Source organism: Chrysochloris asiatica, unplaced genomic scaffold (genome assembly GCF_000296735.1).
Source record: "Chrysochloris asiatica unplaced genomic scaffold, ChrAsi1.0 scaffold00040, whole genome shotgun sequence".
NCBI lineage: Eukaryota > Metazoa > Chordata > Mammalia > Afrosoricida > Chrysochloridae > Chrysochloris > Chrysochloris asiatica.
In genome coordinates, this window is record NW_006408558.1 from 18,649,897 (window position 1) to 18,676,238 (window position 26,342).

Here is a 26,342-nt window from a genome sequence, read left to right on the forward strand (position 1 = left end):
TAACAAAAAAAGGGGAGTGGTTAATCTTACAGTCCAGAAACAGAGGACCCTAGGACCATCAAGAGAGGAACACACAAACAGAATGCGGGACCTTATCCAGAGAAGCATCAGCGCCAGAGATGGAGGCAGAGATGGGGGCATGGAGAGGGGGCGCAGCTGAGGATTCCAGATTCATCATCTAAGAAGAGAAGGACTAAGAACTGGTGGCCAGGAGCAGACTTGCAGAATGTGCCCTTTGGAGATGTAAATTATTATATATGACTGAGTGGGTTTTTTTGTTTGTGTGTTTTTTAAAACGCTAAAGTAGATAGAGAGAAATACTTTTAACTCATGGTATATGGAGGGGATTAAAATCAATGTAATGAAACAAGTTATATAAGTGGTTGAATGTGAAACTGATGATGTGCCTTGTAAACTTTCACTCAATGCACAATAAAAAGCTTAAATTAAAAAAACAAAACAAAACACATTTTTAGAAGATTCAATGACATGGAGAATGCTTCTAATTATTTAAAAAAGCAAAACAAAATTAAACAAGGTAGGCCCAGTTATTGTTAAGTGCCGTTGAGTAGGTGCCAACTCATAGCGACCCTGTATAGGGTTTCCAAGGAGTGGCTGGTGAGCTTGAATCTCTGACCTGGTGGTGCAAACCGACCTTGCAGTCCAGCACATTAACCCACAGCCTAGTATCAAAGACATCTGATTAGAGAAAGATGCTGGAAAGTTAAGCCTTTCAATACAAGGGGGTTTCAAAAAGCTCATGGAAAAGTGAAATAGAAAGATAATGGTATCTTTCTATGAACAATGTGAAGCCCCCCCCCACACACACCAGGTACTAGTTATCTAGACAATGAAATCATGAATGATGGTCAATTTCTTCATCACGCTTTTCCATGGTGGGAACATGAGCACATTTCCTTTTACAATTATAAATAAACTATCCATTTAAACAAAAAACTGTCATTTAAAATAACATTTTTAGAAGATCAATGACATGGAGAATGTGTCTAATTTTTTTTTTTTTTTTTTAAAGGGGAATTGGAGAGGACAACAAAAGGGCATTATCCTATTTTAGGAATTTGCCTTATGAGAAATTAACTGAGCAGGACCACAATCTATATTTTTGAATCAGCTCACGGTGTGACTGGTTTTAAGATGGAAAAACAAGAGCTGTCCTCCTTTACCAGTCGCATGGCACAGGTTACAGAACTGTGGACACTGGTGCTGTCCAGTCACAGGACTGTGGCGCGTTTGGGAAGACCAGTCTTCCACCTTCAAACTGCACCTTTCTCAGAAGTAATTCACCTCCTGAGTTTTTAAATCCTGAAGGATACTGATAACTGCTGGTCCAAGATGCTCAGTAAGAGAGGACAGTTTCTCAGAGAATTGGCCTAGTGCAAGCCAGATGCTGATGCCCACGTTTGTCTGTGCGTTCATGGGTCCTACTGCAGGGAGTAGATGGTTCCCATAGGGACGTCAAATGATCCCCATGAGGTTTCCAAAATTCGAAAAATAGTTTTAGAGTCAGTCCTGCCCCTTGCTCTGAGGGGCTCTGAGGGTCAGTGCCCTTGGAGCCAGTAGAGTTCCTCAGTGTGCAGGTTCATCACTGTTGTTGTTAAGTGCTGTCCACTCAGTTCTTAATTATAGTGATATGTTTAGGGTTTCCAAGGAGCAGCTGGTGAGTTTGAACCATCGATCTTGCAGTCCAACCCGACCTTGTGGTCCAGTGCTGATCTCACAGTACACACCAGGAGGCTACGTTCATCATTAGTGCCACTAAAATGATCACTAAAGAATAACAAGGGAATTCTGGTGTGGCGCTGTAGGATCAGCACTGGACTGCTAACCACAAGGTCGGCAGTTCATATCCACTAGCTTCTCCTTGGAAACCCTATACAGGGTCACTCTGAGTCAGAACTGACTTGACGACACTCAATTACAAAAAGAGAAACATAAAGTGGCAAAAAGGGACACATTTCTTGGCCAGGGACCTGGATGTGAATGGTAGACAAACAAAATGATATATATTTATGCAATACAATAATCAAGGGGCCCTTAGTTACCTTTCAGGGCTGGAAATGAACTCACTCTTATGGCTCAAGTTTCCGCCAAACAGTAGACAGGTCTATAATGGGACAGTAACACCAAGGAGGTACACACACCTTAGAATAATCAGTTATCTGAGATCAAAAGCAAAGCATTTGCCCAAGGACGACATTCTGAAGGGTTAGGAAAGGAGGAACAATGGACATAGGAAGCAATGGGAGGAAGTGGGAGAAGTGATGTAACACTGAAGGGATTATAATCAATGAGAAGAAATAAAATGTGCATGCATTGTTGAATGAAAGATGACGCTCTATCTGCTCTGTAAACCTTTACCCAATTTACAATAAAGAGTCAAAAAAAAAGAATAAATAAAAACTAGTATTCAATGTGTCCTTTGTTTGTTTAAATGATTATATATTCCTGAGTGTTTCTGTGTACATCCCCCTCCAAAAAAAAAAAAAAAACAACCAAAAATCCAGAGGAAATACAAGCAAATACTGTTGAATGATGACGCATGGAGGAGATAGTAATCATTGCAAAGAAAATAAGAATGTAAAACTGATGTTCCCTCATGTAAACTATCACTCAATTCACAATAAAAACTTAAAATAAATAAATAAAACTAGTATTCCAGGGAACCATGAGAAATGGAAACCTTAAAGATGACTTTATGCTCAATGTATAATGTGAAGTGCTCAAGAGAAGCAAGAGATAGAGTGTATTTAAGAAGAAAATAGGTTAACAATGGCTCTCTCTGGGTAAGGAGATGACAGTGATCTCTATTTCTTCCTCTAAACTTTTATTTTCCCAATATCCTGTCATGAGCATATCACCTTTACCCTCTGGAAAATACAAGTGACATTCAAAACAGCTGCCAATGTCAACTGGAAACCTCAAAAACACTGCTGCTTTTGAACTGGCTACCCGGGCACGGACTGGATGGGAATTGGCTGAGTTTGGTGGTAGAAGTTGGTATAGTTCTTGTTAACACTGATGGCCTCTCATCTTGACAGTATCACTATAAACAGCTTTTACAGGGAAACACAAACAAGGGTGGTACCTGCCGCTTGATGGCCTTGGACTTGTGCTGGTTCACAAACTCCTCCATTTCATTCAGCTCCAGCTGCAGAAACCTGTTCACACAGAAAGCTGGCACCCACACGCTGAGCCGGCCCCAGCCAGCCTCCTCCGCCCTCCCTAGGCCCCTTACCTGAGTGACTGCACCGACAGAGGCACCTCGGCCTTCTCCCTGCAAAGGAGAGGGGTTACCACAGCAGGTGAGAAGGAGCAGGGTGTTGAGGACACAAGGAGAAGGTCGGGGCTCAGGATGGAGGAGCAGACAGACAGAGTCTCAAGGGGAAGATGGCCTCTCACCGGATTCCCTCCAGCATCTCCTTCAGTGTTAAAGGGTCAATCCGGTCCTGTGGCAGCAGGGGAAGATGGCAGCACCCATCAAATCAACTCCAGTCAGGCAGACAGCAAGGACACCCATCCCTGGGGGATCCATGTCCTCAGCAGCTCTTCCCTCCCAGCCTGCCCCTCTGCACTGAAACTCAAGCTCAAGCCCTTTACTTTAATCCAGCCTCAGTGTCATCTGCCTACATGTCATCTGCTTTACTGCAACCTCCCAAAGGTCCCTCTCTCTGGCTGTTCCAGTCCTCCCTCTTCTCTGGGGACCTTCTGTCTTTAGTGTGACCTCCCTAAGGGTGGCTGAGGATGTGACTGGTGTTGAAGGAGCCTTCTAGGTCCAGCTCTCAAAAACACCTGGCTGTGTGCCTGTCTGAGGCCATACTTGGGAGCCAAGCACGGCTCCTTGCTCAGAAGAGCCACCACAACTATTGGGGAAGACAGGCTGTGGTTGAGCTCCCGCTGGGAAGTCGCTGTCAGCTTTGCCCTCTTGTTCCATCCGTCACATCACTTACCTCCTTGGCCTGGTTCCAGAGGTCTTGCTCCAGGAGGTTTGGAGGCAGTGGGGGCAGGCTGAACTTGAAGTAGGGCCTAAGATTCTTATAGACGTAGACACAAGGGCCCGAAGCAAGAGCTAGGGCTGGTGTCCGGGGCTCATGCTGTTCCATGAGGAAGGTGACGGCAGCGGACGGCAGGGCAGGCAGTGGGCTCTCAGTTAGCACTGTCGGTCCTTTGAGCACCTTCAGGCGGGGCTGCCGCTCACCAGGGCCAAGGTCCCCCACTACCAGCTGCAGATGCAGACAAAAGCTCATCTCAGGCTCATGCAAAGACCCTCCCACTGGCTTTCTTTGGGGACTGAGCTTTTCTGCTGGTGCATACTCATTCATTTGTACTACAGCGTACTCTGGTGAAGGGAGGAGGCAAAGGCTTTACAATCAGATGAATATGCTGTGTGACCTCAGGAAAGCGGCTTAGCCTTTCTGTGCCTGTTTTCCCATCTGCAAAATGGTACTGCCTACCTCGTCACACCTGTGGTAAAAACCAACTGGGATAATGTGCCACGGGATCTCGTGCTAGTGAGGAATGAGCGGCAGGGCTTGTTTTCATGATTCGCTCAGCACACAGTTCGTCAGGGCCTGCTCCAGCTGATGGAACAGTGACTGAGGTCACCTGGAGGAAGGTGAACCTGTGTCTGGCTATTGAGGCCTGGTTTCCAAATGAGGACAGAGCTGAAGGCACAGACAGATGCAGAGAGACCATGTTCTGCAGATCCTGCAGGGAGAACCCAGCTCCTCAGGTTCTCAGTGTCATACCTTCCAATCTTTCTTCCAGGCCACTGCGGGTCTCACACAAGCCCATTCTCCTTTGTGAAGCCTCCAAGCCCCTTGGGAGTTGGTTCCCAGCTTTTGCCCTATCATCTTCCCATCATGCTATGCCAGATGGGGGCTGCCACAGAGGGAGCGTATACTGAGCACATACAATGTGCCAGCTATGCTCAGGGGACTTGACACACACACACCCACTAACCCTAACAACACTAGTATGCAGGCACTATTATTAGCCCAAGGTGCCCTGGCTGTACAGTGCTTAAAATGCTAACGAAAAGCGGGTCAGTATGCTTTTGTAAGCCACCAGTCAGTATGCTTCCCTAATGATTCCAAGCCTGGGAAACCCTATGGGGCAGTCCTGCTCTCTTACACGGCTGCTAAGAGTCAGAATCGAGTCCCTGGTGGTGGGCTCATGATTAGGCCCAATTTCACAAATGAAGAAGCTGTGGCTCAGAGAGGGAAATGGCTCAAAAGTCACACAGCTGGTAAATGTGGGACTGGAAGCCACGATTGTCCGAATCTACAGCCAGTGCTCTTACCTACTACTGTATAGTGGTCTCAACTTACGAATCCTAAATTTATTCTTCCCTCAACATTCCCACATGGAGTCCTTGTGTTGCTCCGTGGGATAAAGCAAGGTTAGTTTCAACGACAAGGTCGGCAGTTCAAACTCACCAGCCGCTCCTTGGAAATCTCATACAGGGTTGCCATGAGTTGGAAGCAACTCAACAGCACTTAACAACAACGAAACATGCCCACAATGCTCAGAGGCTGGAGGTCTCACTAAGAGATCATTAGACAAGCCTCTGTCCCTCTGCTAGCTCCCCTCGTCCTCTTTATATATACTTCCTTCACCTTTCAGTGCCCAGCTCCCATTATTGCCTCCTGGTGTTCCTATCATACTTTCTACAAAATCTATTTTAGCACCCACTCACTCACCCCACAAACAGTGATTGAGTACCTGCTTTGTGCCAGGCACTGGGCTGGATGTTGGGAATCAGTTTGCTATCAAACAGGTTACTACACAAAGGCATTTGCCATTTCACATGAGTGAGTACCCCACCCCTCACTGCTATATGCTGAGAGAGAAGCACAGACTAGTTGTTCAGCCAATATCACGGATGAATTAATGAGTGTCCACATCTCCTCTCCACCAGGTGCTGATTCATTTCTCAGCTTAGTATCTGCATAAGGCCTGCCACACAGTAGGGGCTCACAGGATGCTGAATTGCTAAATGCTTTATTGGTAGGAATTTGTGGGGGAAAAGCCTCCTAATCACCTACAGGATGCAGTCATTGTGGATCCATTGCCCATGGTGAGGACTGAGTTATGGTGGAACATGCACATCGTTTAGAATCTGATGGACCAAGGCGAACCACTTCCAAACACAGTAATCTTAAAGCAAATTACTTGGCCTCACTGAATCTGTTTTCCCATTAATAAAAAGGGATAAATAAGATCTTTGATCAGTAGTTCAAACCCACCAGCTGCTCTCAGAAACACTATACTAGGTCGCTATGGGTTGGAACTGACTCAATGGCACACAACAGGAATGTAAAAGTGCTCATAGAGGGTCTAGTCTAGAAATGGATGCTCAATCACATGGTAATTTCCTTCCTCTTAGCCCAGCATATTTCTCAATCTCTTAAAAACCTGTACCCTTTTTTTTTTTCTCTTTAAATCTAAACACTAACCTTTTTATTATGGAAAAATTTCAGTCATATATACAAGTGAAGAGACTCATATAAGGCACCCCCATATACCCATACATCCATTTCAGCCATGATCAACTCATGGTCATTCTTAATATCTATGCCCTTTTGATAAGCCTGAAACCTTCAGTTCCCTCCTTTCTACTTTCTCTCCAGATTCTAACACCCTATGTCCTGCCAGCAAAGAATCTCGTCACCTTAAGGATATGAAGAACATCTAACTAGAAGCCCCAGGAGAACTTACTCTCTACCTAAGTTCTATTCAAATTCCACATAAAAATAAACCTTAACACTAACTGTTAAGGTTTATTTTTATGTGGAATTCACAGTACACGTGAGTTCCAGGTGATGTTGAGCTTCTTTGGAATCATTAGGAAATCTCAGTTCTTGGTATTTTCTCCCTCGCACCTCCAAATCTCTCTCTGATACGGTGATATGCTTACCTTGTACTCCCCATCCCCGTGCAAATCTGCCAGCGCTGGAAAAACACAAAAGGGTTACAGGATAGGGTGTTGTGGACCTCAACATCCGTGCCAGAGCCCCAAGGGTTCACTAAGGGCTCATCAGTTAACCCCGTCTCCCTGCTTCCCAGAACCTGGGCTTCCTGGAGCCAGACACTCACCCAGGCAGGCGGAAAAGGTGTGAATGTTGGCCATGGGGTCGTAGTGCGCATCCAGCCATTTCGAATTGGCCTCACTGCTGAGAGCGGGGTAAAAGAGAGTTAGGAAGCGAAGCGAGTCCCACTGTTGGGTAGGGCAACTTTGAGGGAGCCGTGCAGAGAGCTCTAAACTGGGGGTATCAACGTCTGCGTCCAAGTCCAGGCTCCGCCACTGATGCACCGAGCAAGCCTCAAGCCAGACACACACACAAGCACTCCTTGGGCCTCAGTCTCCTTATCTGTTAAAAACGCTTCAAAAATTGTCAGCGCTGCCCGAAAACTGCAGGAACCCAGATGCCAGCGACCAAAGCACTCTCTTTACATATGCGTGAAAGGAGGCTTTGACTTATAACAAACTTTACCTCTCCCCTCGGCCACTATCGGAATCCGAGTAAGCCGTAGCGGCCATCTTCCTCAGGCGTCGCCCTGGCAACCAGCTCCGCCACAGCAGCACAACGCACAATAGCGCCCGGGCGAAGCGAGGCGCGTTTACTAAGGTTCCGGGCGCTGAGCTTTCCTGGTCAGCTCACCATGCAGGATACACCCGCCACTTTGCACATTTCGTCAGGGCTCCAGGGGCAATCCTTCACCCATTTGATTTACATTTGCTCCTTGCCAGGTAGAGCCGCCTCTGCATTTCCAGGCTTCTGGGTCCTGCAAACTCTGAGGCAGCAGCAGGACCTTCAGGCTCCGATGTCTGGGGACCTCAAACATTTATGTTGTTAAGTGCTGTCCAGTTGGTTCCGGTTCATAGCAACCCTACGCGCAACAGAACGAGACACTACCCGGTCCTGCGCCATTGTCACAATTGTTGTTACACCTGAGCCTATTGCTGCTGTCACTGTGCCAATCCATCTCGTCCAGGGTCTTCCTCTTTTTTGCAGACCCTCCTCTTGACCAGGACTCCTGGTATGGCAGAATGGCTTAATGCACTGAACTGCAAGAAACCTTGGCGATTCAAGCACACCAGCCGCTTCTTGGAAACCCTATACAGGGTCCCTATAAGTCGAAATGGACTCGAAGGCACTTAAACCACCACTTGACCAAGCATGATGTCCTTCTCCAAGGACTGGTCCCTCCTGATATTTCCTAAGTATGAGAGACTAAGTCTTGCCATAGTGGCTTCTAAGAAGCATTCTGGCTGCATTTGAGACAGATGTTTATAAACAAGAAATAATTCCTTTTCAACTTCTAGGTTAATCTGACTGAAAAGGCAGACACCCTTTCTTCCCACCTTACTGAAGATGTCTAGGCTCAGGGCAACGAAGCACAAGAATTAAGGAGCAACACAGAGACTGAATCCTAGAATTCTGACTAAAGTTAAGGTTTCCTTTTTGCGGGGGAGGGTCTTCCTACAGTATTTTTAAATGCAAGAAATGTCAAAGGTTCAAAAATCATGCTATGCAAGGAGGAGAGTGATTAACTTTTCAGTCTAGGAGCAGAGGTCCCTGGGACCATCAAGGGAGAAGAGCAGAGAGCGGGACCCTACCCAGAGAAGCAGTGATGCCTGAGATGGAGGCAGAGATGATGACGTGGAGAGATGGAGCAGCTGGGGACTCTAGACACTGGGGGGCAGGCTTGTAGGGTATACCCTTTGGTTAGTTGATGATACATGGAGGGGATTGTAACCATAGCAATGAAACAATATACTATAGGATGAACGTAAAACTAATATTCTCCCATGTAAACTATTACATAATTCACAACAAAACATTGAAAAAAAATCATGCTATGTCCCTATCTGTAACTACCTGTGTATCCATTATTTAAAAGGATGTCAAAAGCTTGTCATGCTATTGTAGCTGTGTGCCTTTTGAGTCGGTTCTGACTCATAAAAACCCTGTATAGGGTTTCCAAGAAGCAGCTGGATTAGAGAAGTCCAGTGCTTATCTACAGTGCCACACCAGAATGCTAAAAATGACCGTGTTTCCTCCCTAGTCCCTGGGTGGCTCAAGCTGAAAGGTTGGTGATTCAAAGCCACCCAGAGATACCACAGAAGAAAGGTCTGGCAATCCTCTATCTAAAGCACTGCTTTACAACATGGGGTTGCCATCAGGTGGAATGAACTCCAGGGCCGACTGGTTTGTTTTCTGGTTTAGTTCCCTTCCCAGACATTAATCCCACTACCCTCTCATGAGCAGATGTGAAGGCAGAGCAAGGAGGAGTCACACATACTGTAAGATGGTAATTGGTTTTAAATTTATTTTTCTGGTTATAAAATTAATACAAGAAGAGCACTGGATTTGGTGAGGTTTGGAATCCCAGTTCTGTCATGTACCATCTTCGGGAACTAGGCAAGAAATCACTTCTCAGAACTTCCATTTCATCTGGAAAACAGGACAAGGAGCCCCTCGGCCCATACGCTGGCTGGCAGAGTAAGCCACAAGTGATCAGAGGGAAGCGCCTGGTAAACTGGGAAGTGCTGACAAACAGAAGAGCTTAGTGTTACCACCCTCAGTCAAAGTAGCACCGAGGTCCAAACTTTTTCCCCTCCCTGTCCCTCAAAATACATAAAAGGAGGGCCTCTGCAGCCTTGGTTTGACAGTGGGGGCGGGAAGGGTCGTCACACAAATCTTCCTCAAGCCTGTCCAGCTGGGACCTCACTGGAGTTCTTCCAGAATCGGGCATCAGCCGTGGCCAGCTGGATGAGGACCTCCTCCAACTTGGGCCCATCGTCGGGGAAGCGCTCAGAGAATGATCGGATGAGACCAGCAGCTGAGGCTTCGTACTCAAGGAGCTGCACTTCGGAGCCTGTGGAGCACATGGAAAGAAGAGAGCAGTAGAGAGAGGTCTGAATACAGAATCAGGGTCATCACAATCATAGGGGCAGCTTGCTGGAACTGGGCTCTCACATGTGCCAAAAATCTTGCCCGGTGTTTTAGGTTCATTATCTCATTGAATCTTCACAATACACCTGCTTCTCACTTATCAATGATCTTGTGATCCGACATTTTGCATTTACCACAACAGTAAAAATCTATCCGACTATTTTGCACATTAGCAATGTACATGTGATAATAAAAAAATGCCAAGATTTGAGGTGACAGTGACTGGCTGTAATGATTAGGGTTGTCTGTCAAGTTGGCTGGGGCATGATTCTCAGGGATTTGGCAGTTATGTAATGGCATAGTCTTTTGTGATCGAGGATGCGCTTATCCTCCGTTTTCTCATAACACGGATATTTATGTAACAACTGGGTCTTTGGAACATAACCACAGATATGTGAGGAGTGAGTGCAGTCCTCTGAGGCAGAAACTATTAAAGGAAAAATGATAAATTGTGGCTTTCACTCATTCATTGTGCAGTAAGTAAGCACCACATACCCGATGCCACGTGAGGTAAATTAAGACACAGTCCTTGGTCTCCTGGCACTTATAGATAAAACAGCAATTGCTTCATCTCTGTTTACAGTGGAACCTTGAGAAATGTCTTCAACCTCTCTAAGCCTCAATTTCCTCATCTGCACAGTAGGGATAAACACAGTACCTCCCCTCTAACAGTGCTTTGGTGGTGATTCAATACAATGCATCGAGTAAATGCTCAACAGCATCATTAGGAAGGGGGCTTCAAAAAGTTCACGGAAAAATTCCACTGTCTTTAATTTTGTTTTCCCCATGAACTTTTTGGAGCCCCTTGTGTCTCGGAGCCTATTTCCATCTCTGCGGGGATGAAAAGGCTGGAGGCTAGTAAATACGTAGTAACGCCATGTCTCGGGGCTCTTGATCCTAGAGGTCAGGAGTCTTGCGGTTTCCCTGAATCCCTAACTTGTGTCTGTGTTTTATTTCTAATCTGTGTCGTCTCTGCTACCCTGGTGGTGTGAGCTGGACTTGCACAGTCCCCCATCAAAGTGTGTTACCTTCAAGGCGAGTGTTGGGCTGAACGATAAGCTTCCGAGATTCCTTGCGCAGCAGTACCGTATCCCTGAGGGTGAGGAAGCACTCAGGAGGCGAGTCTGAGACGGCTGCGTACCCCTCGTACAGGGCCCGCCCTCCTGCCACATCTCCTGTGGACTTCAGCACCTATGGGAAGGAAGGATAGTGCCAAGACACATGTTAACGTGGGTGACAAGGCAGGCAATATACAATAAGAAGGTTAGCAGAGGAGAGACACAGAGAGAAATGCAGTAGTTAAAGGGAATAGAGGTAAATGCTCCATGGAGGGGACTGCAACAAACAAACATAAGGAGCTCTGGTAGCGTAGTGGTTACGAATCGGGCTGCAAACCTCAGGGTCAGCAGTTCAAAACTACCAGCCACTCCGCGGGAGAAAGATGAGGCTTTCTGCTCCTGTAAAGATTTACAGCCTCAGAAACCCCGTATAGGATCAGTATGAGTCAGAACCGACTCCATGGCACATAACAACAACAAATGAAGCAAAACATAAGATGTGCTGAATGTAAAACCGATGATCTGCTCTGTAAACCTTCACTCAATTCATAGAAGTTTAAACAAGAAAAAAAGAAGAGAGCTGCTGAATTGAAGGCTGAGCCTTCGCAGGTTCAAAGAGCCAGCCGGTCTTGTTCTCAGTGAATGTACTGCCCACTCAAGAGTGGTGGACCAGTGGCTTTCAAACTGGGTTGAGCATCTACCAGAGTGGTAGTCAACTTGGGGATTCCAAGCCCCGCCCCTAGAGATTCCAATTTAGTAGGCGTGGCATGGGGTGGGGTCTGCGGATCACACTCTGGGCAGCATTGGCTTAGGTAACAAACCCAAACAATTGTTGCTTTTGAGACAATGCCAACTCACGGCACATGGCAACCCCATGTGTGTCAGAGTACAACTATGCTCCTTAAGGTTCTCACTGGCTGTGACCTTTTGGAAGCACATCATCAAGTCTTTCTTCTGAGGTGCCTCTGGGTGGATTTGAGCCAAGACGAGTGGCTAGTAGCCAAATACTCAACCATTGCATCACCACAGCCGGATGTCATTTCGTTTACCCTTACCATGTGAGAGGTGCCCGATCCCATTTGACAGAGGAGAATAGTGAGGCCACAGAGGCGAAGGGTGCTGTGCCAGTCATCCACTTGGTGAGTATTGGCACCAAAAACCCCAAAAGTTCTCCTGGATCTAAGAATTCCCTACCTGGGAAGGGAACCATAGCTCCTCACGGGCTTCTGAGGGCTCCAACAGCAGCCAGCTTGGTGGGCAGGATGCCAGGGCTGTGCTGACCACTGGTCTCTTCCTCAGTCACTCACCAAACTTCAGGCCTCTTATCTGTCCCTCAATCCAGTGAGCTCTCTGCTGTCTCAGGGCCTTTGCATTTGTTGTTCCTCCTGCTCTTACATCTCATAGCTGGTTTCTTCTAAGCATTTGGTTCTGAGCTCTTATGTTACTTCCTCTAAGCCTTCCCCCATCACACAGGCTAAGGGGTCCTATTCCTTTCTCTGCCAACACCTTTGCTGTCACATCGTCCAGTTTATTAGCCTTCCTTACAGCTCTTGTCATAATTGGACAGTATCTTGTTCACTAATTCTGCTTTGTCTCATAGCACTAAGCACTCCAAGACTAGAGACAGCTCACAGCTTCCTCTCAGTACTCAGCACACAGTACCATTCAGACAACAGACTTGAAGGAATAATCAATACACACACGGAATGATTGGTGTACACACTGAATGAATGATCGGATAGAGTCTGGATGGATAATCAATGCCCAGAAGGAATGATGGGTATGCAGCAGAGGTGGCTTACCCAACTACAAAGGTAAGCATGGGCTTACTTACGAATGTGGAGAAAACATGGGAAACTGTTTACTACAGATTAGTAAGTAAGCCCATGCTTACTTAATTGGTTGATCTGTCACTAGTACAGTCTGCCTGAGTGCTGGGCACCCAGATTGAAAGTGCTGACGAGGATGCTTTGAGGTGTTACAGGGTGAGGAGACAGGGATGGGGTGGGGTGGGGGCACCTCCTAGGTGAGGCCTCGCTTACCTGAAGTTTTCGCAGGAACCGCTCCAGGGCGGGCTTGCCCACGGAACGGATCTTGCTGCGGTCGAGGCGGACTCGAGCATCGGGACGCCCATCGGAGCCTGTGGTGGGTGTGATGGTAACAAGCCCCTCGCCAGCCTCTAGTAAGACCCTCAGTATCACAAACCGGGCCTGCATGTGTGCCTGTGAGGACCCAGGGAGAGAAGACACTGTAGTCCCGAGTGCTCACTACCCATCTGTCATCATCACCAGGGAGGGCCAGTGCCCCGAGGGGCTCCCCCTGGTCACCTACCACACCCTCTGTAGCTCCTGGTCCTCCATAATGACAGCAGTCACCTCTGAGCTCCACAGTGGGGCCATGTAGGCACCTTTGTGCCCAGGTTACAGATGACTAAACAGAGGCCCAGAGAAGTGCGAGCAGGACGCCGACCTATTTCCTGATTCTCCAACCTGTGCTCTTTGGATTTATTTTCTTTGTAATTTCTATCATTTACCCTATTTCCAAAGCTCGGCCTCATTCATCCTAACTGGGCAGCCTAATCTGGTGGTAGGGAGCAGGGACTTGGGGGGTGGGGTTGGGCAGAATTCTCGGATCCAGTCCTGGCTCTGTCTCACACCAGCAGGTGGCGCAATCTTTTTGTGCCTCAATTTCCTCATATCTAAAATGAGGTCTCTATGAGTCGGAACTGACTCCACGGCACATAACAACAACAACAAAATGAGGTGACAAGCATTCTCTCTCCTGGGGTTGCACTGCGAACAAGTGAGTTCATTCACATCAACTGATCAGAACTGAATGGCTCAGAAAAACCCTGCGTAAATCAATTCCTCCCACTGTTGAGCCGACGCCACCTCTTGGCCACCTCATGTATGTCAGAGTAGAACTCTGCTCCAGAGGGTTTTCAGGGGCTGATTCTTCTTCAGAAGTCTACTGCCTGGTAGCTTAGTAGTTACGAACCGGCCTGCGAACCACAAGGTCAGCAGTTCGAAACTACCAGCCGCTCCGCAGGAGAAAGATGAGGCTTTCTGCTCCCATAAAGATTTATAGCCTCGGAAACCCTGTTCAGGGTCACTATGGGTCGGAACCGACTTGACGGCACTTAACAACAACTGCCTGGCCTCTCATCCGAGGTGCCTCTAGGTGTACTATAACCACCAACTTTTCAGTTAACAGCCAAGCCCTTTAACTACTTGTGCCACCCTATTGTCCATCCTACCACTTGTCCATCCTACCACGTAGAATCCTGGCCTTCCCCCACACTCAGCATCCCTCCTTGCTCCCAAGAACCCCAGCCTTACCTGTCTCCAGTTGGAGGCTTCAGGGGTGTAGAACTCCAGAGCCAGCAGCCCAGCCCGTACCATGTTGAGCCAGTTCACGTAGACTACATCTTCTGCATCAGCCCCCTCGAAACCAAAGATCCTAGAGGGCAGGACATGGAGGGAGGTCAAAGGCTGCGGTGGCCCTGCACTGCCCTCCCACCGACACCCCTCCATCCAGAGTTGAGCACTGTTTGGGAGCCAACCCTCCCTTCCGGCTCTTACTTCAGCACTTGGGGCTGGAGGCAGAGGTAGAGGCCCACACTCTCAGCTCGGCACTCTTCATAGCTGGAGGCGATGGTGCTAAACTTGCTGTCCCAAGTCTCCCCACTCCGGTACCAGCTCTGGATCTGGGAGGAAAGGTCCAGGCAACAGCTTAGGGGGGGCTGCCATCTCACTTCTGCCCCCTACCCCCAACATCCTGGGCCCCTGCTCACCTGCTCCCCCGTCTCTGGGTTGATGACAGTCTCCTGGTCAAAGTTAAATGCTCCTTTCTCATCCTGCAAGAGAAGCACCATGAACACAGGTGAGTGATGGTGATGCCCACTGCCTCCTCAGAGATGCCCCTTTCTCCCCTACTGCAGAGGGGAGGGACTAGCCCAAAGCCACAGGAAGTTCCTGTCTCAATATCTCTAATCCCAGTTAAAGGTTGGGATGCCCCTATGGATGTGCTCCCCTCCAAAAAAGGTTCCACCATTACCTCATTTCACAGATAAGGAAACAGGCTGAGGCTAAAAGCCAAACTGGAATGATAGCACACCACTACCCCATACAGCACCTCTAATGACACCCATGTGCTAAAGCTACTGTGTGCCAGGCAGCCTCTGTGGCTTCCTCTCCGTCTGCCCTTGCACTCCTCACAACAGACCCCAGTAGGGGTAGCACGCTCCCCATTTCACAGATAGGTCAACTGAGGCTCAGTGAGGGAACTGATGCAGTGGCCACATGTCTCCCCACTTCCCTCTGACTTGACAGTACACCTGCTGCTCCCCTTGTCACCCCCTACAAGTCCTCCTGTTCCCCAAGGTCCAGCTCCAGCCCTTCCCACTCTAGAGAGGAGCCCTAGCCCAGAAGCCTACTCATGCTAGGGACTCCAGTCCATTCCTGTCTCATTTCACCTGCATGGCTCTGGGTCTGGGGTCCACACACATCCTCTCTCTTAACCTACTTTTTCCTATTTGCTGAGCCGGGGGCCAAGGGGGCCCTGGCTGGCTGTTGGGAAGGGGCTCGCTAGGACAGTCAGCTTCAGGGAATAGCAGGCTGAGGACAAACAGAGCCACAGTGTCAGGAGAGAGCTCTGAGGCTGTCTGGTTCACAGCCCCGGGGCCTGGTGGGCACCACCTTGACCTTGAGCAGGTTCCTCCTAGTGAGAAGACTGTTGGGGAACAGCAGTTGGACTCTCCTAGAGACCCCTCGATACCCACTCAGTGCTCTGAACTCCTGGGACATCTTGGGGGAGGAAGAGACAGGGGCTGCCACCTCAGCCAGTCTGGGGAGGGCTGATGACGGGAGAGGGGCTGGCACCTGGGCAGACCGTGTTCTCACCTGCACAAAGAGCTTCCCGCTGCCATGGCCCAGTAGTTCGTGCAGCCCCACCTGCACGTCGAAGGAGGGTCCCTTCCAGCGGACGTACAGGTCCTGTCCAGACAAGCAGAGAAGCCCACTGTCCCATGCAGCCCACTGACACCCACTCCCAGACCCACAGGAGGCACCACACAGCCAGGGAGGTGGCAGAACTGGGCCCAAAGCCACATTCTTTCTGCGCCACTGGGCCAGTGCTCCTCAGTGGCCACTGCCCACCTTGTCATCCTCGTCCAGGAAGGTGAGCTTCTCCCGCTTTGTGGCATAGGCCACTGCCAGCACATTCCCCAGCGACACGTTCTTAAAGCCTTCCGTCTGCCTCAGATCATCATCTGTGGGAGAAGGAGCAAAGGTCAGAGGTCACAAACAGGGCATCTAGGCGAGTGAAACAAGGCGGATAGGTGATGTGAACTGGACAGTTTGTGGCCAGGGTGGAGGCGGGAATTGGAAGGTGGAGAAGGGATGAGTTCTAAATGAAGGCTCCTGGGGGCGCGGGGTGGGGCGCAGGCTGAGGAAGCTCACAATTGGGGATATTGATGCCGGCAGGGATGCCGGAGCCAGCGAAGGTGAGAACATCCAGGGAGGTGAAGTCGGGCATGAGGAACTTGTCCTTCTCGAAGGCTGGGGGCCAGGGGAGCTCCTTCAGCAGCTGCTCTGCACTTGCCACTAGTCGCTCAAACTTGGCGCTCATGGCTTTGTTCACCATGGCCACAAAGCCTGCAGGGAGGATGAGTGTGGGTGGAAGTCCACTGCCCCACCCATCCCCACTACCCCTGCAGCCAGTTAACCAGCCATAGTGCGTATGTATGTAACAGCCCTGTGCTGGCTGCTGCCGAGACCAATGACCCAGGCCCGAGCCTTCCTTAGGGAGGTCAAAGACAGGCACACCAAGTAGTGGACAAACAATGACCTGTTCGAGGAGCATTCACTGGGCAAATCTAGATCTTAAAGGTGTTTGTTGGGGGTATGTTGGGAGTGTGAAAGAAAGGTCTGGCAATCTACTTCTATGAAATCAGCCATTGAAAACTCTATGAAGCACAGTTCTACTCTGACTCACATGGGGTTACCATGAGTCAGAACTGACTGGATATGTAGGGGATTTGGACCAGGTTGGGGGAAAGAACCAGATTCCAAATGGAAGAGGGGAACTATGCTATATCCTGTAAGGCTGGAACATGTGAGAGTATAGTCCAGAAAGGCTGACCATTTCAGAGTCAATGTAAAGCTTCTGGCTCAAAGCAGTATTTCCAAAATTGCATTCAATGGATCACATTTTCTATGAGATCCTTCATAAAGAAAGAGTTTCCTGGACAAATAAGTTTGGGCACCACGACACTATCTTCAACTTTTAGGAAGCTCCCAATGCACATCAGAATATTAAAGGAACATGGGAGTCCTGTAGGAAAGTGTCCTTGCTGTTCATCCCAGAATGCATCTTGATGTAACTCCTATTAACACTGCGTGGAATCAACCCAATGGCAATTGTGTTTTTGCTAGTAAAGATAATGTGACTGGCAGAACTCTTGGTCATCCTCAGATCTAGAGTTAAACTCACCCCCAAGACACAATTTTTAGTCAAGCAATAGATATGCATATAGGGGCAACAACATTAGTGAGGTATGCACACTGCACAACAGTTACCCAATTGAAATCAAAAGGGCAGCATTTACCTAAGGGCAAAGTTCAGAAGGGTTGGGAAGGAAGGAGGAATGCAAATAAGAAAATCAGGGAGGAAGTAGGATGTTACATTGAGAGGGGTGCAGTTGTGATGATGCACAGTTTTGATTTGTTGAACGTAAAACTGATGATCAGCTCTGTAAACCTTCACTCAATTCACAATCAAAAAATTTTAAAAGTACATTGAAAATAACCTCAACGTCTCAACAGTTTCTGCTCATGGATAGGAGGAACTATACATAATTTTTTCTCATTCACACATATACTGGGAACTTTTCCATCCTTGTGATAAAAAGAGTACACTGAAAACCAGTCAAAATCTTGTATTTCTGATAATGATGGGAAGAAACAGCATATAGTTTTCTTATTGACTCGATTTTGTAATACTAAGAGCAATTTTTAAAACGTGAAACTCCTAGAATTCCTGTTCATGAATGGAATAAACTGTATATAATTTTTCTCCTTAAAACAAAAGTGTGCTAAGCCTGTATGTACTGATGTGAAAAGACAGCCAAGATACATTGTTTAGTGAACAAGGCAAATGGCAGAACAGTATGTGGAATACCAGCTCATTTGTCTGGATGAATTAAAAGTAATGTCTGGGTATCAATGCTAAGTACAATGCTGGGAGAGCAAAAAGAGGGGATTTCATCTTTTATCCTGCAAATGAGAGGGCTTTAAAAAGTTTGTGTTGCAAGAATTCCATTATCTTTCAATTCTTTTTCCACAAATTTTTTTTTGAAGCTCCCTCAGACGCCTGTATTGTTTCAATTGCTTACAACAAATGTGAATTTTGTTTTCATTATATGATTTTTTACGCATTTATAGTACTGTGTCCAGGTGTGGTGCTGTAGGATAAGCACTGGACTACAAAGTCAGTTTGAATTGTATGGTCAGTGGTTCGAATTCACCAGCCGCTCCTCGGAAGCCCTATACAGGACCTCTATGAGTTAGAACCAACTCGATGGCACTGAACAACGACATATAAATACACAAAATATCTACTCTAAATACGAACCTTTGTGCCTGTTGTTGTCAAGTGCCGTCAAGTCGGTTCTGACTCATAGTGACACTATACAGGGCTTCCATGGAGTCCTGGTGTGGTGCTGTTAGATACAGCACTAGACTGAAACGTCGGTTTGAACTCAAGGTCAGCAGTTCAAACTTACTAGCCACTCCTTGGAAACCCTATACAGAGTCGCTATGAATCAGAACCAACTCGACGGCACTTACCAACAACAACTAGGGTTTCCAAGGAGCAGCTGAGAGTTAGCAGTCCAGTATTTCCACAGTGCCACCTTGAGGTGATGATTTTTTTCTGTATTTTTGTAATATTTGACCATGAACATGAAATACTTTTAAAATAATCATAATGAGTTATTTTAAAAGAGGGGAAGGAAAAAGGGGGTCTTCATAGCTGTGGCCTCTGAGATCTCAGTTATCAGCTGACCCGGCCAAGGCAATGCAGGAAAGCTACAATTGTGTGACCTTTGTCTCCTGCCAGGCCCCTAGGGATCTACAAGCCCAGGATGGAGCCCCAGTTACCTGCTAGAACTTTCCACCCTTCTCTTACGCTCCTTTCTCTGGCTTCTGGCCATTGGATGCCCCAAATTCTATGTCTGGGGTCAAGGAAAGGGGAAAGGCTGCAAACATAGACAAGCTCATATCCTCAGGCTGGCTGCCCTGCCTCTCCCAGGTGGGGACCGTAGGGGTATGGGGGTGTGGGTGAGGCACCCTGCCACTGGCCCTGATTTGAGAATCCAATTCACGGATACGTTAACCCTTCCAGCATCTCCATTCGCTGAGCTCCTCATATGTGCCTGCATACATCCCCTCACTTCCCACGGCAACTGGGATTGACGAACTGATGCTCAGAGGTTGGGCTAATTGGTCCAAGGTCAGGCAGCCCGGGAGTGGCCACCCACCACTGGGCCTCAGTTCCCACATCTGTAAAGTAGGGAGATAAATCCTCACAGGATGGCAACACCTACATGAACTAATACAGGGGAACTGTATGTGGTAAAAAAAAAATCAACGCTGCTTCTTATTATTACTGCAGAGGGGGTACTTGGCCTGACCTCCCTCCATCCTCCAGAGGTTACCTTCAAACTCTCCTCGGGAACCAAAGGGGTCTCGGTAGCTCTCGATGAACCCGATGTAACTGGGGGAGAGAAGGCAGAGATGCAAGAGGGAAGAGCGAGCAGAGGTGAAGACCGGGGTGAAGGTGAAGCCTTCTCACCTCTCCACTATGGGGCCTTTGTCCTGGATCCAGAAGCGGGAGCCCCGCTTGTGGGCCTCGATAGAGCCCTGGGTGAAACTGTCCACATATTGGGCCAGCATCTGCTCCTGGTGGCTGTTGGCTGCATATGCCTGGGGGTGGGGGTGAAGGTTCAGTCATACCCCCTTCTGTTGCCCAGTGGGGTCCCGAGTTTGCATACCTGAGCTAGCCTACCTTGGCCTTTTCCAGGTGCTCCACCACCTTGTGGAGGATGGGCGCATAGTCCCCCCGGGTCACTTGGAAGCAGTTCCCCCGGAACTCATAGCTTTTCAGCTTGGAAGTCACTTCAGAGTCCAGAGCAGGTTCTGAGGAGAAGAGCAATCCTTCAGGAAAAGGCCAGTGTGAGAGACACCAGCATTCTTCTCACACGGCACTCTTACACTAAGACCGTCAATGGCTTCCCACTGCCTACAGAAAGCAGTATAACCTCTCATCTGAAAATATATATATATATACACATATAATTATTCTCCTGGAGCAAGAAAGAAAGAAAGAAAGAAAACAAGGAAATGGATCAGATCATGTGGCTAATTGCCTCCAGGAATACCTGCCTCCTCTGTCACACGACCAGAACTAGACTGTGCCCAGTTACCATTTCTGAACATTTTTATCAAAGAGTCCATTGAAGAATCCTGATCAAAAGGAGTGGAATGAAGAACAGACTTTCAAATTCTCATGGAATCCAGATTATCTGGAGCTATGGAGGCTGGAAAGGAGTTTTGGTAGCATAGTGGTTACGAGTTGGGCTGCTAACTTCAAGGTCAGCTGTTCGAAACTACCAGCTATTTCACGGGCTTTCTGCTCCCATAAAGATTTACAGCCTCGGAAACCCTGTACAGGGTCACTATGAATGGGAATCGACTCCACAGCATATAACCAACAGGGAAGCTGGATGAACTTCCCAAATGACTTCCCTTTAATCTTTAAATCTTAAGCTAAAAGTATTCCCTGATGTCATCTTAACACCAAATAATAGTTAAGTTGAACTAGTAAAGAATGTCTGCCTTGAACGTTATGCTCTTTTAAGAACTATCCAGAATTCAGCTGACAACAGCAGCTCAAAGCTTAGACAGTAACTAAGCGGGCAGTGAGTTTATGCTCATGACGGAAGATCAACTAAGAAAAGTGGGATGAAAGCGAATGAGTAACTTGAAGAATGTAACCACTATCACTGAACTGTACATATAAAAACTGTTAAATTGGTATTTTATTCTTTGCTGTGTATACTCTCAACAACAAAAATCAATTAAATATATGTACTCATGTATGCATGCACGTATGCAGAACCAGGCAGTGTTTTGTTCTGTTGTGGTTGCTATGTGTCGGAACTGACTCAACACCTCACAACAACGTGTATGCATCAAAAGCAGACAAGAAATCAAATGGCTTATGGCACTGAGCAATTCTGCTGTAAAAGACCTCTTTAAAGTGTTAAAAAGCAAAAATGTCACCTCGAGGACTATAAGGTTCGACTGACCCAAGCCATGCTATTTTCAATTGTGTGAAAGTTGGAGAGTGAATAAAGATGCCTTTGAATTACGGTGTTGGCAAAGAATATTGAATACACCGTGGACTGCCAAAAGAACAAACAAATCTTCTTCGGAAGCCCAAATGCTCCTTAGAAGGGACGATGGTGAGACTTCATCTTGCCTAGTTTAAACATGTAATCAGGAGGAATGGTCCCAGGAGGAGGACATTATGTTTGGTAGAGGGTCGGTGAAGAAGTCAGTGAGATGGACTGACATGTGACGTCAACAATGGGCTCAAACACGGAAACAATTGTGAGGAGGCTGCGGGACCAAGTGGTGTTTCTGTCTGTTGTACACAGGACCCAGACAAGCAGAGTTTATGAGTTGGATCCAACTAACCGCACCTAAGCAAAAACAATATGTATATTATGTAATGCACAGTTCTAAATGAGTTTACATTGTGTTAATGCATTTACTCCATGCATCAACCCTATGGGGGAGGTGATTATTATCTCCATTTCCAGATGGAGAAATTACGACATGACCAAGTTTAAGTCACACAGGCTTCAAGGTCAATGCCATATGTCCTACTTAAAAAGGCAGTGACACTATCTCACACCCCACACACTCTCTCTCTTTCAATGTGACCTGGACATGTCTCCTAAGAACAGGTGGGGTCTATAGTCGTTCTTCTTGAAGCCAGGCAGGCTGGTGACGACAGCGGAAATGATGCCATGGGACTGTAGAGACAAAGTCCAAAAAAGGTGACACGGCTTCTGCTCTTTCTGCGACATGTACTCTTGGAATTCAGCCACCATAAACAATATGAACAATAACCACATGAAGTGTCTTGGTTGACAGCCCCAGCTGAGGCCCCAGCCAACAGCGAGCATCTACCGCCATCGTGTGAGCGATTGAGCCTTTGGATAATATCGGCCCCCAGCTGCTGAGTCCCTCCAGCCTCTGGGTCTTCCCAGCTGTGTTGCCAGGCACTGTTGACTACTGACAAGCTTATCCAACTGCCCCAGCAGACTTCCTGAACCACAGATTTCACATCATAAAGAGGTAGTTTCACATCACTAAGTTCTGGGGTTGTTACGCAGCAGTAGATAACTGATACACACACACAGGTTACCTGGCTCCAGAGCCACTCTTTTAACCATTGTCCTTTAGAACAAAACCAATTGCTGTCAAGTCAGCTTTGCTTCATGGCAAACCCGTGAGTTTCCGAGTAGAACTCTGCTCCGTAGGGTTTTCAAGGCTCTGACCTTTCAGAGGTAAGATCTCAGAGGTTCCAGTCCAAGTTCAATCCTCACGCCAGCATCTCTACCAAATGACCCTTGTTATTATCGCTGTTAAATGCTGTCGAGTCTGCTTCAACTGAGAGCAATCGCATGTATTGCGGAATGCAATGTTCCCTGGTCCCGCACAGCCTCACACTTGTTGTTTGAATCCACTGCTGCTGCCACTGTGTCCATCCATCTCCTTGAGGGTCTTCCTCATTTTCACTGACCTTCTACTTTACCAAGCCTGAAGTCCTTTTCCAGGGACTGGTCCCTCCTGATAACATGTCCACAGTAGGCAAGATGAAGTCTTGTTTCTAAAGAGCATCCTGGTTGTACTTTCTCCAAGACAGACTAATTTGTTTTTCTGGAAGTCCATGGTGTATTCGACACCATAATTCAAAAGCATCATTTCTTTGATCTTCCTTATTGATTGTCCTGGAGTCCTGGCATGGGGCTACAGAATAAGCACTGGATTGCTAACCGCAAACTTGGCTGTTCAAACCCACCGGTCACTCTTTGGAAACTCTACACAGGGTCTCTATGAGTTGGAATTGACTAGAGGGCACACCTTAGTCATTACAGTGATATCTCTGATTTTTAAGATTATAAAGAGGTCTTTTGCAGCAAAAATGCCCAATGCACTTCGTTGTTTAAGTCCTTACTACTGCTTCCATGGGCATTGATTATGGGGTCAAGTAAAATGAAATCCTTGACAACGCCAATATTTTTTCCACTTGTCATGCTAATTGGGTCTCTGGACCTTTTGGCCCCTTGCTTAAACACCTATGGGACAGAGCACTTGTTACCTCTCATCAAGGTATCTCTAGGTACCTTTGGGCAGGTATTTTCACACAAGTGCAGTCCCTCTGCTCTGGTCCTGGAATGTCAAGGAAGAGTTTGAAGCAGCATGAGGAGTGGGCTGCCAGGGTTTGAGCTCACCTGTGCCAAGCACGGAAGCCAGCCGAACCTCATAGTGGGGCTTCCCATCCTGACCGACCTCCTTGAAGAGCCGTGTGTTGTAGGCACTGAGGTTCTGGAAAAGATCAGGGCAAGTGTTTCAGGGAAGAGGAGGTCCCAAGAAGGTTGTGGGGCTGGAAGAGTGGAGAAGGTGTCACACCAGAGAGAAAAAACATGGAGGCAAAGTAGGCTAGGACATCCAGAACCTTCCTGAGTCTGCAGCTATATGGGTTGGCCATTCAGCCAGTGTGTGGTGCGACACGGATAGCTCCATGTCTTCCTGACATCTAGACAAGGATTTCCCAAAGTCTTTTCTGCCTCAATGATCCTAAGCTGAGACCAAGAACACCAAGGGGGTTGGGTCAGGGGGCTCCATTAAGCCTGAACCCTCCAATTCCGAACCTGCGAGTCCAGGAAGTCTTGGGCCAGCTTGGCATCTTCCATGGTACAATCTCCTGAGAAATAGGTGGTGACTCCCTGTTGAAGAAGGAAAGGAGATGTGAAAGAAAACCCGAGGTCAGGAGCGTTCAGGGCACCTGGGAAATCCCTCCCTGGCGTACTCTTTCAAGCCAGTGCCCTCTACCCTCCACAGTTCTCTCCCAATTTCTCATCTCTTCCCAAGAAGATAATAGTAAAAACAAACAAATAACTAAACAAAATCAGAGGGGAAGGAGGACGAGCCCACTTTTTCTAGTGAGAGAGATTAGGACAAGCACCCCGAGTTACTCAGTGCATAGAAGCCCACCACACTCCTATAGCTCCACACAGCCTCTCAAAGGCATCATCCTATCCACACACACACACAGAGGCAGCCTGGGACGCCCCACACACACACACTCATCACCCCTTCTCTCCTGTCTTCCTTCTGCACCCAGCATCTGAGACTTCAGGCCCAGGAGGGCATTCAGAAAGCAGTCCATTGACCCTACTTTCCATTTTACAGGTGACAAAACTGAGGCTTACCCAGGGAACCAGCCTTGCCTCAATATTATGAGGCAGAACTGGGTTTAAACCCATGTCACCTGTATCCTTAGTTGGGGGTCTGGCAGGGTACCCTCCAACACCTCTGTGTAGGTGAGGGCCTCACCTCTTTCCCCAGCCCCAGGTGTCGAAATCGTGGCTCCAGAGAAAACATGAGCTCCCCACAGGTCTGCCAGAGGGCCCTGACTTCTTTGGGGTGTTGCTGAGCAGCCATACTCCCCAGGATCACCCGTTCCAGCTTCTCCTGCAGGGAAAGGAAGGTCATCAATCTGGTCGTGCCTCAATCCTGCCCTCCAAAACCTCCACAGCGACCTCCACAAGCTTCTCCCACAGCCTTGGTGGGGCCAGCGACACTGACTGCCCAATTGTGGCAGAGCTGATTCTCACTCATGGTCTGCAGCGTGGAGCTGCTCTGTGAGGCTTCAAGGCCGTGACCTTTCAGAAACAAACTGCCAGACCTTTCTTCCAGAGTATCCCAGCATACCTCTGGGTGGGTTTGAACCACCAGCCTTTTGATTAGTAGTCAAGCACTTAATTGTGTGAGCCACTCAGGGACTTTAGTGGCACTGACACTGACTGAGAAATGTTGACTGTCGGGCCCCACCATAGAACAGCTAAATCAGCAGCTGATGTGAACAAGGTCTTCAGGTGCTCTCTGAAGGGCTGGCTGGTGCATGAGAGAACTCTGCCTCCATGGTCAGGTTCGGATCCCATAGTCCCAGAGTCCCTGGGCCCCAGCCACTCCACGGTCCCGAGTGATGACCAACAGACTCAGTTTCAGAAAGCACCTAACAATCCCCACAAGGAACCCTGGTGGAGGTATGGATTAGGCTGCTAACCCCAGGGTCAGTAGTTCAAATCCATAGGTCACTCTGAGGGATAAAGATGCGGTTGTCTGTTCCCATAAAGATTTACAGCCTCAGAAACCCTATGGGGCAGTTCTACTCTGTTCCATAGGGTCTCTGTAAGTCAGAATCGACTGGAGGGCAGGGGGTTAACTGTCCACAGAGCATTCCACCCGGAACAGCCCGGTCAGGAAGTGCCTCACTTCACCTTATGTGAGGAGGCTGGACTTGGAGAAGTTGGACAGCCTGGAGGGATGGGTTCAAGGCTCTGAGCTGGGGCTCTTCCTGCTGATTCCCCTGACTCTGCCAATTCTGTATCCTCAACCTCCCTCAGCCCTCCCCCAGCTCACCTTCGACAAGTTGGGAACAAACTTCGTGTCGCCGAAGGACTTGTAGTTGCCCATGTTGGAAAAGACACCGGCAGCATAGACCAAGAATGCCTGAGGGGTGGAAGGTGTTAGAGACAGAGACCCAGCCTCCCCACCCCAGGGAGAGATCGCCTGAAAGGTTAACACTCCAGAGAAACTGGTCTGGGTGAGGCTGGGAAAGCAGGGGCAGGACCTGGATCCTGGGAGGCCCCCAACCAGCCCAACATACTCTTACAGACCAATCTTCACATGTCCATTGTCTGGTCAAGCTGGTCTCCTTAGGTGTTCCCAAACATGCCTAAGTGTTCAGCCAGCCTTATCTCTTCCACCCACAGCCCCCTCCCTGCTGCTCTTGGCCACTGCAGCTGGCCTCTAAATCCCATTTCAATACTACCACCCTTTCCAGAAATCTCATTCTTGGTCCTTCAACCTGCCAAGCTCCAGACAATAAGACAAGAATGAGGTGGATAAACCCGCTTCCAAGACTAAGACTCAATGGGAATACA

General features: G+C 48.1%; 2 protein-coding genes across 4 annotated transcripts in view; both read right to left on the reverse strand.

The window, feature by feature from the left end:
- Positions 1-7,574, reverse strand: part of BBS1 (Bardet-Biedl syndrome 1) — a 22,212-nt gene extending 14,638 nt beyond the window's left edge. Inside the window, exons 1-7 of one of the 2 annotated variants that reach the window (XM_006860882.1) lie at positions 7,515-7,568; positions 7,117-7,193; positions 6,938-6,972; positions 3,969-4,241; positions 3,421-3,467; positions 3,257-3,295; positions 3,107-3,179 (exon numbers count right to left, since the gene is read on the reverse strand). In XM_006860882.1, coding sequence (XP_006860944.1) covers positions 3,107-3,179; positions 3,257-3,295; positions 3,421-3,467; positions 3,969-4,241; positions 6,938-6,972; positions 7,117-7,193; positions 7,515-7,561 — 591 coding nt within the window. In that variant the 5' untranslated portion in view covers positions 7,562-7,568. Of the gene's footprint in view, positions 1-3,106; positions 3,180-3,256; positions 3,296-3,420; positions 3,468-3,968; positions 4,242-6,937; positions 6,973-7,116; positions 7,194-7,514 lie in introns of both variants that reach the window. The other variant, XM_006860883.1, reaches the window with a different exon arrangement.
- A 2,065-nt stretch (positions 7,575-9,639) lies between these two features.
- Positions 9,640-26,342, reverse strand: part of DPP3 (dipeptidyl-peptidase 3) — a 22,219-nt gene continuing 5,516 nt past the window's right edge. The window contains exons 3-18 of one of the 2 annotated variants that reach the window (XM_006860880.1): positions 25,819-25,908; positions 24,730-24,867; positions 24,045-24,119; positions 23,625-23,718; positions 20,105-20,235; positions 19,892-20,022; positions 19,755-19,813; positions 16,498-16,692; positions 16,195-16,307; positions 15,940-16,032; positions 14,832-14,894; positions 14,620-14,744; positions 14,377-14,497; positions 13,081-13,260; positions 11,009-11,171; positions 9,731-9,903 (exon numbers count right to left, since the gene is read on the reverse strand). In XM_006860880.1, the coding sequence (XP_006860942.1) occupies positions 9,731-9,903; positions 11,009-11,171; positions 13,081-13,260; positions 14,377-14,497; positions 14,620-14,744; positions 14,832-14,894; positions 15,940-16,032; positions 16,195-16,307; positions 16,498-16,692; positions 19,755-19,813; positions 19,892-20,022; positions 20,105-20,235; positions 23,625-23,718; positions 24,045-24,119; positions 24,730-24,867; positions 25,819-25,908 (1,944 nt within the window). Of the gene's footprint in view, positions 9,904-11,008; positions 11,172-13,080; positions 13,261-14,376; positions 14,498-14,619; positions 14,745-14,831; positions 14,895-15,939; positions 16,033-16,194; positions 16,308-16,497; positions 16,693-19,754; positions 19,814-19,891; positions 20,023-20,104; positions 20,236-23,624; positions 23,719-24,044; positions 24,120-24,729; positions 24,868-25,818; positions 25,909-26,342 lie in introns of both variants that reach the window. The other variant, XM_006860881.1, reaches the window with a different exon arrangement.